The sequence below is a fragment of the Alexandromys fortis genome, unplaced genomic scaffold, assembly GCF_014885135.2.
Source record: "Alexandromys fortis isolate MF-2015 unplaced genomic scaffold, M_Fortis_MF-2015_v1.1 scaffold_187, whole genome shotgun sequence".
NCBI lineage: Eukaryota > Metazoa > Chordata > Mammalia > Rodentia > Cricetidae > Alexandromys > Alexandromys fortis.
In genome coordinates, this window is record NW_026068088.1 from 2,672,919 (window position 1) to 2,688,706 (window position 15,788).

General features: G+C 36.6%; 1 protein-coding gene across 1 annotated transcript in view; it reads right to left on the reverse strand.

Moving 5' to 3' along the window:
- The window catches only part of Kpna1 (karyopherin subunit alpha 1), an 84,254-nt gene that overhangs the window by 3,748 nt on the left and 64,718 nt on the right, over nucleotides 1-15,788 (reverse strand). Inside the window, 7 exon segments of the mRNA XM_050122371.1 lie at nucleotides 2,325-2,452; nucleotides 6,082-6,207; nucleotides 9,436-9,514; nucleotides 11,141-11,304; nucleotides 12,066-12,165; nucleotides 12,463-12,551; nucleotides 13,704-13,835. Of these exon segments, the coding sequence (XP_049978328.1) occupies nucleotides 2,325-2,452; nucleotides 6,082-6,207; nucleotides 9,436-9,514; nucleotides 11,141-11,304; nucleotides 12,066-12,165; nucleotides 12,463-12,551; nucleotides 13,704-13,835 (818 nt within the window).

A 15,788-nucleotide genomic window follows, 5' to 3' on the forward strand; every position in this document is an offset into this window, starting at 1 on the left:
AGTAAGATCCTGCCTCAAAATCATTAACAATTGTATTTCATCACCAAGAACCAAAAAAATCCAAACAAAAACAAAACAAAGAACCCAAAACCAAACCACCACCAAAAAACACAAATTGAGTTATCTAATAATAACATTCCCCCCTTTCATAATTTTTGTACTTTTTTTTAAAGGAATTCTTCTCATTTGTATGAATGACTTATCAAAATAAGTTTTGTTTATTTCTTCTTTCTTTTGGATTACTTTTGACGCAGGATTTCTCTGGGTAGCCCTAGCTATCCTTGACCTCTTGAACCAGGTGACCTCAAACACAAGAGATCTGTATAAGCATGCACCACCGCTGCTTGGTTCTTTCTCCATTTTTCACATGGACAGTATTCCAAGATGCATGTTTTACATGTATATGGGTACACTTAGGGGATGTGGACATACATGTGTCCAAGTGAAGGCAGGAACACAAAGTTGATGTCAGAAATAACCCTGATGATTCTTCCACATTATTCATCAAAGCAGGTGCCTCATCCCAACAGAGCCTACTGATGTGGCAAGTCTAACTAGCAAGGACGCCCGGGGTATGATCTCTGTCTTGTGAGGCTGGACGTACGGCTGGACTGTCAGACTTATGCAGCACTTACTTGATGCAGAACCAGGGTTTTAACCACTAAGTCATCTATCTCCTTTACCCCTAGCAGTACATATAGTTTTGATAGTTAATGTTGGCATTATTTCTGTATGTACTCACACTTCTCAAATACAAATTGTGTGAACTAAGAATGAAGCAAATGGAAGAACTCTATAGCTGTATTTCTTTTAACTCCAGCAAGATTTAACATGTAATCTGGATTAAGTAGAATGGACACAAGCTATAGATTAGTAAAACTTGTATATGTGAATAATGTCACTGTGGAACTTGGTACTAGTCTTTTAACTATTTTCTTTCTACACTACTTCAAACTGAAAATACATAGGTAATCTCCAGAAGGGGAGAGAGAACACATAAAATTACTAACATTATATGGTAAAGAGGGATATCACTGCTGATGACATGGAGATTAAGAAAATCAAAAGCCCTTCTTGATTATTAAAAAACACCTCCCTGCAAACTAAGGATAAAGGGAATATGATAAAGAGCCTAAACAAGAACTTCTCAGCTAACATCATATTGAGAACAAAGATATGGAATAAGGAAGGGGTACTCTCTACTCCTATTGCACACTACACAAGATCCCAAACAGTATGCTTTTTAAAAGATATATAAAAAGGAATGGAAGAAAACTCTTCTTTCATTATTGTCTATATGGAGGAGAAATACACAACAAACAAAAAAAAAAAAACAAAAAACTGGCCCAGACAGGCCTGGATATTAAGTAAAGAAAGAGTCCATTATATAAGGCATAACAGAAAGCTAATTCACAAATTTAACTTTGATATGCTAGTAATGAACAGTTAAGACTCTGAAATTAAAAACCACTATAGTAGAAAACAGTATAAATCTGTTGGGGCACAGTGATGTACACCTTGAATCCCAGAACTCTAGAAGCAGAAAGGCAACTCCTTGAGTTTCAGACCAGTCTGATCTATAGAGCAAGTTCCAAGACAGTCAGGACTACACAGAAAAAACTCCATCTTAAAAAAAATAAAGACACAAAACAAAACAAAAACCTAAATATGAAGGGCTGCAGAGATGGCTCAGTAGTTAAGAATGATGTTGCTTTTCCAGAGAACTCAAGATCTCTTCCCAACACCCACACCTGGAAGCTCACAACTGCTTGAACTCCAGCTCTATGGAATATGAAGGCCTCTTCCGGCCTCCATGAACACCTAAGAACACGAGGCAAACACACAGAGACAGCGAGAAAAAGACAGATACACACAAATGTACACACATATAAATCTTTTATAAAAACTGAAAGGGAGAGAGGAAAGACGAGTGTTAAAAATTCAAGGTAGAGGTTGCAGAGATGGTTCAGGCGCTAGAGCACTTGCTACTCTTACAGAGTTTACTTCCCATCACTCTAGTTCTCAGATCTCATTTGTCTAGCCTTCCAGGTACTGGCGTTTGTGTACACACACATACCCACACCCATATGAATTAGAACAGCTTTTAAAATAACACTTAAAAAGAATAAATGTACTTCTTAGTCTAATTATAGCACTGAAAACAATTTCTCAAAGTGCCAGGCTTAATTGCTTATAATCAAGAAGTTCACTTCTTAGTGATCAAGAAAATCAATCTTTTCTTTTTAGGTTATGTATTGGGAATAGGATGAAGAGGATAACTTGATTTCCTTTAATTTATAAAACACTACCTAGGTGGTACTTACTTGATCTGCTCAGCTGACCCTCCAGAAGTTGCATTTGTGATGGCCCAAGCAGCTTCTTTTCTTGTTCGGAATTCAGCGGTTTGCAATATACTAATGAGAGCTGGGAACATGTTAGCATCTATCACAGTCTGCAATTGAAGAAAAAGTTAAAAGAACAAGAAAGTTACACTATTTGTGAAATATCACTAAAGGTCATTATAAGTTGCTTTGTTTCAGTTTGGTTTCTGAAACCAGGTCTCACTAAATAGCTCTGTTTAGCCTGGTGATGGGGATTCCAAAAAAAGCAATGATTTTTTTAAAATTAAAACAAAGTCTTTAAGAGTACACACAGTCATAGATTAAAGGATTAAAGAAAAATAAGCCACATAACAATGGAATATACACGGACTTTAGATTATGTATATATTTATATTATTGTGTTTCCTTTGAATTTTTTGACTGAGTGAGCTAAGTACAGAGAGACATTTCATTGTACGGGCTGCTAAGCTAAACCAACATATATACTTAAAGATATCTTGACTTCAAAATTTGAGTCTAAGGATTTGTTGCTTTGGAAAACAGGTTCTGCATTTGTTTCCACAGAGGATGAGAACCTGTGGATTCCTTCCAGACTAATGTGGTTGTATGGAACAAGACCCCCTGAAAGGTCTCCATTAACCCCTAAAATTACTTTGCCCAACAAAAAGCAGGAAGCAGTTTGGAGAGAACTACACCTAAATTCCCTAAATGATTGTTTATAAATGTTTGTTTACACTTAAAGGGGGATATAAGATAGAGATGCATATTTTGCATTGGTATGGATCTTGGTTTACTGATACAAATTTAAGGTCAATTTTGTTATATGTACATTTCTGCTCTTGATTAAGGTACTATGTTTCTGCAGCTCATTTAAAAATGTAATGCATAATTAAGAAATACAGGTTAACGAATAATCATCAATAATAGTCAAACATTTAGTCATCTTAGGTTTTCTAGATGTACAAATAAATTTCAGATGGATAGATGTTCTTCAAATCTTTCAAAGACTAACAGAATATGGCATTTAAAATATTTTTAGAACTTAGGACTTTTCATGACAAAGAGATACATCTGTTCCTGGCAGCATCAATCTACTTCAAGAGGAAGATGGGCATCTAAGAGGCTATGAAGCTTGTTAGCATTTGGGGAAGAAACAGCTCTTGCCTGGAGAGCCTGATGATATGCTGTATAAACTGGACACGTAGGACCCACAGAAAAATGACTGCTGAACTTGCCTAAAGGTAAGACAGTCCTTTGGGTGACTATCCAGACAATAAGATGTCTCTGTCAATTCTAGAGTTTTGGAAGCTGCTTATAAAGCACTTCCTGTTTACTTAGGTACATCCTTCTGGGGTCTTTGATGGAATTGAAGAATAGTTACAATTATTGTTTTCCTTAGTTATGTTAAAAGATAAAGTAAATATAAATATTGTAACTATAATCCTTGCTTGATAACTGTTTTATGTAATTTTACTGTGTTAAAGTTAAAACCTTCCTTTTTATTTAAACAGAAAATGGGAGGTGATGTGGGATGGCCTTCTGTATATGTGTTGTTTTTATTGATTAATGTGATAGGGCAGAAATAGAGCTAGGCGGAAAAACTAAACTGAATACTAGGAGAAAGGAAGCGGAGTCAGACACTGGAGGAACCTTGCTGGTAGGCCACCATAGGCCACGACCTAGCAGTGATGCACAGATTAATAGAAATGGGTTAATTTAAGATGTAAGAGCTAGCTAGAAATATGCACAAGCTAACAGGCCAAGCAGTGATTTAATTAATAGTTTCTGTATGACTATTTCAGCTCTGGGTGCCCAGGAACAAACAAGCAGTATCTGACTACAGTACGGAACTTGTTATGTAGACTAGGCTAGCCCTCAACTCAGAGTTCCATCTGTCTCTGTCTCTAAGTGCTGGGATTAAAAAGAATAACTTCTGAACTAACTTGACAAACGATGTTTGTTTTACCTACTGCCATTTTTAAATTTTTATTTTATTTATTATTAATGTGTATGTGAGAATGAATAGGCATAGCACTGGTTTTCTCCTTCTAACATGGGCTCTGTACTATAGCTAATATTACTATTATGGAGGAGCTTGTGGTTTTAAGTCTCATCAGGGCAGAAGAGATGGTTTAGTGGATAAAAGTGCTTGCCACAATACAGACAAACAGTTCTAATTTCTAGAAGCCACTGGAAACGTAAAATGTGATAGCAAGCTCAAAATGAAAGTCTCAGCATTTGCCTACCTGTGTATGACTCAAACATATACACAATAAATAAATGAATGAATGAATATTTAATGCCCTGGGCCAGGAAATGTTGACACATGCTTTAATTGCAATACTCGAGAGGGAGAAGCAGACAGATCTCTGAGAATGTGAACCTAACCCTAGTCTACATAACAAGCTTCAGGCTAGCCAGGGCTACACACTGAGACCCTGCCTCAAAAAAATCCAAGGTTTCTTATTAATGGGATACTTTTACTAAATTCCACTTACATATTATTACTTTTCTGCCTCATATACTTTCTTTATGCTTGAAACTGGCCCAAAAACCTAGCATAGGTTTGTATAATTTCTCAAATAAAAAAGAAAAAAAAGGAGAGAAACTCTAGCCAGGCAGTGGTAGCACACACCTATAATCCCAGCACTCGGGAGGCAGAGGCAGGCAGATCTCTGTGAGTTCGAGGCCAGTCTGGGCTACAGAGCAAGTTTTAGGACAGGTTCCAAAGCTACACAAAGAAACCCTGTGTTGAAAATAAATAAATACATACATACATACATACATACATACATACATACATAAATGTGTGTGTGTGTGTGTGTGTGTGTGTGTGTGTGTGTGTGTTGGGGGGCTGGAGAGCACTGGCTGTTCTTCCAGAGGTCCTGAATTCAATTCCCAGCAACCACATGGTGGCTCACAACCATCTGTAATGAGATCTGGAGCTCTCTTCTGGCCTGCAGGCAGAACACTGTAGACTTAATAGATAAATAAATCTTTTTAAAAAAAAAGAAAAAAGAAAGAAAAAGAAAAAAAGGGAAATTCTGCAAAGGGCATATTTAAAGAAAACAGACCCTCCTAGGCCTGGTGGTATACATTTTTAATCCTGGCACTCAGAAAATAAAGGAGGGCAGATCTCTATGATTTCTATGGACTCTAAAACAGTAAGTTCCAGGATAGATCTTTAATACTCCATGAAAAATTTACAAACTCTAACACATGGGTTCACTGGAAAATATAGTTTAATAAGAAGTAAAGAAAACCTATTTCCATCAAAATATTTTGAAAACAGAGACCTTTTTTTGGATCTCTGGTAAAATTATCAGACTTTAAAGGTAAAGAGAAAATGCATGGTCTAAGTATCAAAAAACAAACATCAGAAGAGAGAAAATGAAGACTGAAATAGTGACACAGGAAGTTGACAGTTTTAGAAGAAATTAGAGGACGATTTTAAAGACTGACCAAAACAACCTTACACATCATTAATTAAAAGAGACAGCTCAGCTGTGTACTGCTCTTTCAGAGGATCCAGGTTCACTTCCCAACACCCACAGATGGCTCACAACTTCCCTGTAACTTTAGTTCCAGGAGATCCAATGCCCTCTTCTGGTCTCTAAGCACAGCATGCACATGACACACATACACTTAAACAGGCATATACACTTAAACAATAATAAAGTTTTTTGAAAATGCATCTCACACACAGGGATTAAAAAAAATGCAGGCACTCTGGCATTACCTGGATCTGTGCCCTATTTCCGGCTGTAATATTAGATATTGTCCAACAGGCTTCCTTTTTGATAGATTCCTTGGGGCTACTTAGTAAGTGCAGTAAACTCTGAAGAGCTGAGCAATTCAAAATTACCTAAAAGAAGAAAACAGGTTATTCAGTTTTACTTATAGCATAGTTCCAAATTTTGTTTGCTGAGGCAAGGTCTTATGAAGCACAGGTTGGCCTCAATGCATACTGGAAGAAGAATTTGAAATCCTGGATCTTCCTGTGTCCACTCCCAAAGGGGAAATAAGTAAACATTAATTCAACAAACTGTCTTGAAAAACAGAGAAACCCTGTTTCAAAAAAACAAAAAAAATACAAACAAAAAAAAAAAAAACCAAAATAAACTTATTTTACTACAATGTAGGAGGAAAAAAACTGGAATTCTAAAAATTAACTTTATATATATATGTATATATATATATATAGCTTTTAAATTGTATTTACTTATGAGTATGTATGCATGTGGCTTGACTGTATCACAGTACACATGGAGGTAAGAGAAAACTTTGTAGGAGTAGGGTGTCTCCTTTCATCCTTTGTCCTAGGAATCAAACTCAGTGGTAAGTGCCTTTACCATTTGAGCCAACGTACCAGTCCATTAAAATAATATTTAGTGCTAGTCTGAAATACATTAAAGACTATGAATCTGGTTTCACTATGTACATTCACAAACACTGTGCCTTGTGATAGTACACACCCATACTTAAGAACTTGGGAGACAAACAAGAGATGATCTTGAATTTTGAGCACAGCTTGATCATTACAGTTATACTTTGCTCTCAAAGCAAAACAAAACCTATACTACTCATCTACAATAATGTTAGTATTAAAAACTAACATGGGCTGGAGAGATGGTGGCTCTTACAGAGGACCCAGATTCAAACCCATATGGTGGTTCACATCCATCCTCTACTCCAGTTGGAGGAGATATGATGCCTTCTGCTCGTCACAGGCACCAAGTTTACATGCTATACACAGACACATGCACACAAAACACTCACACATAAAATAAGATGAATAAATCTTTAAAAACATCTACAAATAGAGGACAAGTACGGTGGAATGCACCTCGAATCCCAGCACTTGGAAGGGAGAGGCAAGTGGATCTCTTCTGAATTCAAAGCCAGCTTTGGTTGTAGAAACTCTGAAAGATGGGAGGAAGCAGTTCATGGAGCTGTGTGTTTTGTCTGTTCTTTCCTCTATTTTCCAGCAGACTTAATATGGAAAAGCTCCTCTGTCACTTATTCTCAGAACCATAATATTCTGCTTTGTAACAGGCCCCAAATGCAGAACCAATTGACTACAGGTGGAACTATCAGAAACTGTAAGCCCAAATAAACTTTTTGGTGGTTCTTCATCTTCTTTTTTTTTAGATTAATTTATTTATTATGCTGTTTTGTCTATGTGTATGCTTGCAAGTCACAAGAGGGCACCAGATCTCATCATATACAGTTGTGAACCACCAGGTGGTTGCTGGGAATTGAACTCAGGACTTCTGGAAGGACAGCCAGTGCTCTTTACCTCTAAACCATCTCTCCAGTCCCCGAGACAGGATTTTTCTATGTTGCCCTGGCTGTCCTCAAGCTCAGAGGACACCTGTCGCTGCCTCCCAAGTGCTGGGATTAAAACTGTACACCGCCACTTCCAGTTCAAATAACCTTTTAACTTTTTTAGGGAAGATATTCTTCAGTGATGAGAAAAGTAATGTCCCTATAAATTATATAGTAATAATACAGTATGATTAGTGCGCTTGTAAAAGATTACTACCTAAATTAAAGAGCTTGAGGTTCTAAAGAAGCTTCCCAAAGAAAACAATACTAATATAAAAAGCACAAAGAGTAAGACATTAGTAAAACGAGTATAGATATGGGGGGAGGGGTGGCTAGGGCAGGGATGGTAGAGGAAGGAAAAAAAAGTATGTGTTAAAACTCAGAGCTAAGAGTGGTCAGTCCAGTTAGTCAAAACTCAATGAACAAACAGGGCAAAAACAAAAAGCATGAGTGGGACAAGGAAGATGGCCAAAACTTTTTGTTGTGTAGGGGCAGGAATTGAACTCAGACCTCACATATGCTAGGCATGCAATTTACCACTGAGTTGTATTTCAGCCCTATAAAGTTGCCCCCCAACCAAGTAAATACATTAACATGGTTCAAAATCTAAGACTGGCATTTGCCACGTTTGAGTCTTATAACTCATTTTAATGAAAGAATAAAAACCAACTCCAAAGTACTCTGACTTCCACATAGAAGCTATGGCACACACATGCACATCCATATACACACATAGACATACAGTATTTTAAAAATTCAGAATGTATAAGGATTGCATATGTAAGAAACTCCTTTCCCTTCTGTTCTGTTACTCTACTCCAACAGTCAAATTATTCTCAGAGATAATCCATGATATTAATTTTGTATGTGTGGTTCCAGAGGAATTTCAAATAAATACAATCAAATATATATTCTCTTTTCTCTCACCTAAGACACCTACATCAAGTAATGTAAGGGATGATTCGTGACGAAGTAACAGGGCACAGTGAACGGTGATAGAGTAGAGTCAAGCTAGAACATGTACTGCTGGCAGGGGACACTATTAGAGCAAAATACTAAGACTAGAAACTAAAACAGGACCAGATAAAGAGGGAGAAACAAGTTCTCTTGTAGACAGAATAAACTAGAATTAAAAACATTATAATTGTAAAGCTGACTGAGATACCTAACATCTTACTCTCAATTCTTAAAGTCCATGCACAAAAGGGTAATAAATGCAGGAATGAGGCTGAAGATCTGTTCCCTAGAGAATTCCCAAACACATGAGAACAGGAAACAGAGCTTCCTAAGTCAAAAATCTAAGTATTCTGTATCATGGAAGCACAGAAAAAAAAAATGTATGACATCATCATCAATGCATCAGAAATGTGGAGGGAAAATAAGACAGTTAAAATGATTCACTGTGGATGGCTTGCTTGTTATCAAAGTAGAATGGATATTGAGAACTATGACAGGCCTCTTCCTTACAAAAGCCTCAGCATACACCACGGAAGGGAGCGACCAGAAACGCACTGCTGGAAAGCTTACCTGGTGCTCCTAAGATCCACTACAAATAAAAGCAGGGAGAAAACTGACTTAGGGAAAAATTATTTCATAAGGGAACCTACAATCGCTACAAGTCACAGGACAAAAGAGAAATACTAACGAAACTGAGGACAGCAAAACAGTGTCAGTCATTCTTAACAATACAGAATTCAATATAACAGAACTGTGCTCACAAAGCTCAAGGGACTCACTTTAGGAAAACGTTAGCACGCGTTCATACCTGTGTCTGAATATCATCCCCTGTGACAATGTTTCCCACAGCCCGCAAAGCAGGAGACACCACTTTATAATCATTATGCCTGCAACCATTAAAAAAGAGAAAGAGAGATGCTAGAGTCAACAGTTGTATCCAGAATAATTTTTTAGGGGATGAAATCCAAAATAAGGAAGATGTGATTCAATTTTAGAACAGAAAGGTACTTTATGACTATGGCTATTTAGGGAACTTAGCATGGTGGCAGAATTGACCATTACCTAGAAAAGCAATCTTTTCCCCTATTTTTAAATAAATTTCATCCTAGTAATCTTTCCCAGGTACTCTAGCACTAAATTCCATTTTTCTCTTATTCTATAGCCCCTCTCCTCTTTTCTTGGTCTCCTGGAGCTGCTGAGACAACTGGGAAGCACAGGTGACATTTATGCACTGCTTACATTCTGAAAATGCTATGTCAACAGTTCAGCTATCTTAAAAACCAAAGTGAGATTTACACTTCAAATGTTTTTCTGTTTCACTAACCTACAAGGCAATCTTTATGGTAAAAAGCTGTCCACAAAGCCTCCTACGTATCTGGGAGGACAGATAGTAAGTATAGATTTCAGGGTAAATAAAGCAATACCCCTGTAACTCTCCTCTAAGACCCTATTCTCTTCCTCCACATTTAAGATCTAATGATTAAAATGAAACATGTAGTAATCTTAAGGACAAAGGTGACTGTTTTCAAGATCTTGAATTCTTTGAACCCCAGTAGCACCATGTTGCCTTTAACTTGTACCAATACTACACTAATGGTCGGCAACCAGTCTGTAACCAGCTATAATCCCAGTAATTATACAAGACATTGTCTCTACAAATGGTTTGTACACCAATCAAGTTCACGATGCTTATAACTGTACTATTTGTTATGCTATTGTGTCTATATTTTCTTCTAAGTATTAACTAAAGATTTGATTAATACAGTCTAAAATTACTTATGCCATAAGTAAATAAATCTTCTATGCTATCACCAAAAGCATTACAAAAACAGGATTCAAAGTCTGATGCCAGTCTGGTGTTTTCCTTTAATGAGAAAGTAAAAAATGGCATTTTACCATATAAGGTTTCTAGTATCTGACCTTAGGCCTTCCAGTATGGGATGAACAACAGAGACAGAATTACATAGGCAGAGCTTTCCAAATAATTCTGCTAAAGGGCTCATAATGGTAGAGATATAATAGATTCTTCACTAAATCTCAAAAAAGCAAACCAAAACATGGCATCATAATAAACAAGAGACAATCGGCCAGTGCACAATAAATCAATTAAAACGTACAACCAAAGCATTAGAAATATGGAAAATAGCAGAGTATATAAGTTAGTACCAGCTGCTAGCTTAACACAGTCTAGAGCCATCTACTTAAGACTAGACTGGATTGTGGCCATGTCTGTGAGGGACTGTCATAGCTGACGACTGACATGAGAGGGCAGGGCCCAGCCACCCCATGATAAGCTGGTGGAGCATGAGATGGGAGCAAAGCAGAGAACAAGGCAGGAAGCTCGTTCATAGTTCTGGTTCATAGTTCATCTATAGTTTCTACTTCAGCTCCTTCCCTGGATTCCCTCAGTGACAGACTGTGACCTGGAAGTGAGAGTCAAGTAAATCTCTTCCTCCTCTAAGCTGCTTTCAGTGTGGTTTATCACAGACACACTTTCTTGAAGATCATCTTACATCAGAAGCTCCACAAGTCTCCTACATACTCCTGCATCGATGACTGCTTGAATTTTATCATTGGGTCCGTCTGACAGGTATGAGAGGGCCCAGCAGGCATCGGCCAGCACGTCAGTGTCACTGACAAACAGCAGCCAGGAAAGGACATTCAGACAGGGAGAAACCTAGAAAAGAAAAGATGAGTAGAAACTCAACTGAAACAAACTGAAGTAAGATTAAGACTCTCAAGAAGCCTATCAGGCAGACACTTGCTGAGTCACCGAGTGGTTTACACCGTCAAGCGTTTGAAGGACATTTCAATCTCTGGCAATGTGGCCAGTGATTAATCAGTTTTCTGAGCTGAGGTAGTCAGAACCCAATGAAAATGATTTCAGGGGAAAAAATGCCGTGTATTAATCCTTAAATTAGAATTCTTTGTTACAGTACATACTTACAAAAAGAAAGTAGAGGAACTTTCAAAGATACTACAGCAGAGAAATTCTGTTACAGAACTTTGTTATCAACAAAAACTGCTATGGTTCTAAGAGTGATACAGAGCTTCATACTGGGAGTTAGAAATTACCCTAAATTAAAACAAAAACTACCAAAAGCATTGTTTCTACTACAATTTCTTTTTTTAAAAAAGATTTTATTTATTTATTACGTATACAATGTTCTGCCTGCATGTATGCCTGCAAGCCAGATGAGGGCACCACATCTCATTACAGATGGTTTCACCATGTGGTTGCTGGGAATTGAACTTAGGGCCTCTGGAAGAGCAGTCGGTGTTCTTAAACACTAAGCCATCTCTCCAGCCCCCAAATAGATTTTCTAACACTCTAAAAAATTTAAACAAAAATCGTATTTCTATAAACATTAATGGTGGTTACTATATTACTTTAAGAGCATTTTTTTCCTAATGATTTCCAACAAGGATAGTGTTTACCTTAGCAAATTCTGGAGGTGGACTCTTCCCTCTACAGAGATTAGATAAAGCTCATACTGCAATTCTGAGTCATGTTCAAGCAGTTTGCTTTGAAAATAACCTACAAGTATAATGAACCCACAGTAAATTATAAAAGATCCTAATTATAGAAAATACTACTACTGATAAGAGATGTCTTTATTCTCCAAAATAAATATTCATTTTCTTAAATTATTCATTCTTTGAAGAGAAACATTAATTCTAATGCAGTATTTCAGAATTTCAATAAGAGACATCAACCTAACAAAGTAACAAGAAAATACATGGACTCAAAAGAACACAAGGAAAACACAACATGGCTTCCCAAGGTGTAATACTTCTTATGTATACATTACTCAGAAAGAGAAAAGAAACCTACAGCAGAAGAGGGGAGAAGATATTGCAGTCTAAGACATAGTCTCTGCACATGGTATTATCTCCAGCAATGCTGCCAAGGGCCCAGACTGCCTGTGAAAGAGTTATTCATCAATAAAGTTGAATATTTTCATTCCCTCATAATTCTTTCAAAAGAGATGCCAGCAGATCACAGTAACACTTTATAAAATCAACATTTTACATAAGGACTATTATTTTCTTAAAATCACTCATAAGGGAGTAAAACCAGTTATAGTATCAGTGTTAGAAAATGCAATTACTACACAACAAACAAAGAAAATATTATTTCATTAAAGTAAAAGCTTTACTAGTAAAAGAGAACTCTTTTCCCAGTGCTAGGAACTGAACTCAGTACCTCACAAAAGGTGAATAATTGCTCCATAAAGCAACATACCTAGTCTGGAGTCAATTATTTTTAATGGATCTTACCGTTACTTATAAGTAATATTTTAAACAGTCCTTTGTACAAAACAGGGATTTAAATGGCTCAATAGGTGGACTAAAAATGTACTTAAGGTTGTTTACAATTGGAAACTAAACAGACAGCTGAAATAATAATATAGACACGTTTATTAAACTTGTAATGCTGGCGACTGTAATTTTACAACAATGGCTTCATAGGTGTAGGCATCTAAATATAGTGGTCTATTGTATTTTAATTCTCCCTCAAAACTTCAAAAGAAAATCATATTCACTTAGTAGTGGCTTATCCTTACAAATTTATTAAGGCTGGTAATTAACAAAAGTTTGTTTTCTGTCTTTTCTGAACAAATGACAAAGACTTTTTTTGGTGGTGGTGGCGGGGGGGGGGGGGGGGGAAGGGTGGTGATGGTGGTTAGAGACAGGGTTTCTCTGTAGCTTTGGAACCTGTCCTGGAACTAGCTCTTGTAGACCAGGCTGGCCTTGAACTCACAGAGATCCACCTGCCTTTGCCTCCCAAGTGCTGTGATTAAAGGCATGCATTATCACTGTCTGGCTTAAAATGACAAAGACTTTTAATAGTAGCAATAGAAACTGACATTAAAAAAGGCCATTTTATAAGTAATATGTCCATGATTAAAGAAAAAAAAACCGATAAAAGCTGCAAGAATCCCACGGTTGGAAGGGTAATTCTCACTAGAGGACTGTTCCTATTTAAACAAGCTATGGACCATTTTGATAAAACTCAAGCTGGGTATGACTATGTGAAATGTGGGCTCCTATCTGTTTCTGCAAAGATTTTACCTGTTCCTGGACATCTTCAAACTCTGAGCTAAGCAACTCGATGAAGATAGGCACCGCTCCTGCCTGAATCACAATCCGGGTCTGAAGAGAATTTCCTGAAGCAATATTTGTCAGGACCCAAGCTGATTCAAACTATGAAGACAAAAGTTAAGTTTCATTATCTTATTAAAATTTAAAAGATTCTTTACTTAAAGCAATACAATGTTTAGTACAATAAAAGGAGTCTGGGATCAATCTAGGATCATTATTGGCATGTTGTAAATACCATACTAATTTAAAAATAATTTCCAGAATCCCTCAATCACATAAGCATGGAATATACACAGAGTCTGGATTATGTATATTATTGTATTTTCTTTGAATTTTTTGACTGTGAATGAGCTACATCCAGAGAGACATTTCATTGTACAGGCTGCAAGGCTAAACCAACATAGACATTTTAAAGGTATCTTCACTTCAAAATTTGGGTCTAAGAATTTGTTGCTTTGGAAAAGAGCTTCTTCTGTTTCCACAGAAGATGAGAACCTGTGAATTCCTTCTAGACTAATGTGATTTGATGAACCAAGTCCCCCAGAAAGGTCACTGTGAACACCCCCCAAAAATTACTTTGCAAAACAAAAAGCAGGAAGCAGCTTGGAGAGAACTACACCTAAATTCCCTAAATAATTGTTTATAAATGTTTGTTTACACTTAAAGGAGAATATGAGATAGATATGAATACTTTGCATTGGTATGGATCTTGGTCTATTGATGCAATTTTTAGGTCAATTTTGTTATATGTATATTTCTGCTTTTGACTAAGGTATTGTGTCCATGCAGCTCATTTAAAAATGTAATGTATAATTAAGAAATATAGGCTAATAGATAATCATCTATAATAGTCAAGCTTGTAGTCATGTTACTTAGGTATTCTGGATGTATGGAGATATATTTTAGATGGATAAGTATTCTTCAAACCTTTCAAAAACTTACGAAATATGGCATTTAAATGCTTTAAGAAATTAAAATTTTTCATGACATTGAGACACATCTGCTCCTGGCAGCACCAATCTACTTCAAGAGGAAGATGGGCATCTAAGAGGCTCCTTACAGAGTTTGTTAGCATTTGGGCAAGAAACAGCTCTTGCCTGGGCTGCTTGAAGATATGCTGTATGAACTGGACATGCAGGACCCACAGAAAAATGACTTCTGAATTTGCCTAAAGGTAAGAAAGTCCTTTAGAGTTCTGCTTCATGAAAGAGACTGCCAGATACTATGGGCCTGTAGGCTTAAGATGGATGCCCGCAATGTTATAGAAGAACTTTGGGTGACTGTCCAGACAGTGACATGTCTCGGTCAATTCTAGAGTTTTGAAAGTTGCTTACAATTTACTTCCTGTTTACTTAGGTAATATATCCTTCTGGAGTCTTTGATGGAATTTAAGAATAAACAGTTATAATTATAGTTTTCTTTAGTTATGATAAAAAATAAAGCAGATATAAAATTTTAACTGTTATTATTGCTTGATACTAGCTTTATTATATGTAACTTTACTATGTTAAAGTTAAAACCTTCCTTTTTATTTGAACAAAAAGAGGAAATGGTGTGGGAAGTCCTTCCTGTATATGTGTTGCTTTTATTGCTTAATAAATAAAGAAGCTGCTTTCAGCCAATGGCTTAACAGAGTACAGCCAGGCTGGAAAAGATATATATAGAGAGTAGGAGGAGTCAATGAGAAGCCATGTAGCTGCCAGAGGATAAATATGTGAGCTGCCAGTTGGAATCTTGCTGATAGGCCATGACCCTCATGGTAAAATATAAAATAATAGAAATGGGTTAATTTAAGATGTAAGAGCTAGTAAGAAACATGTATAAGCTAATAAGCCAACCAGTATTATAATAGTTTTGGAGTGATTATTCTGAGCAGCCAGGAAAAGAAACAGCCTCCAACAATAAAAGAATATTTAAAGTGCCTAAAATTTCAGAAGTATAGTTATCATGAAACCATAGGAAAAAAAGTGTTTCATAAGTTGATATGGAATGATAACAAATTTTTTGTTTTTGTTGTTTGTTTTTCAAGATAGAGTTTCTCTGTGTAGCCCTGGG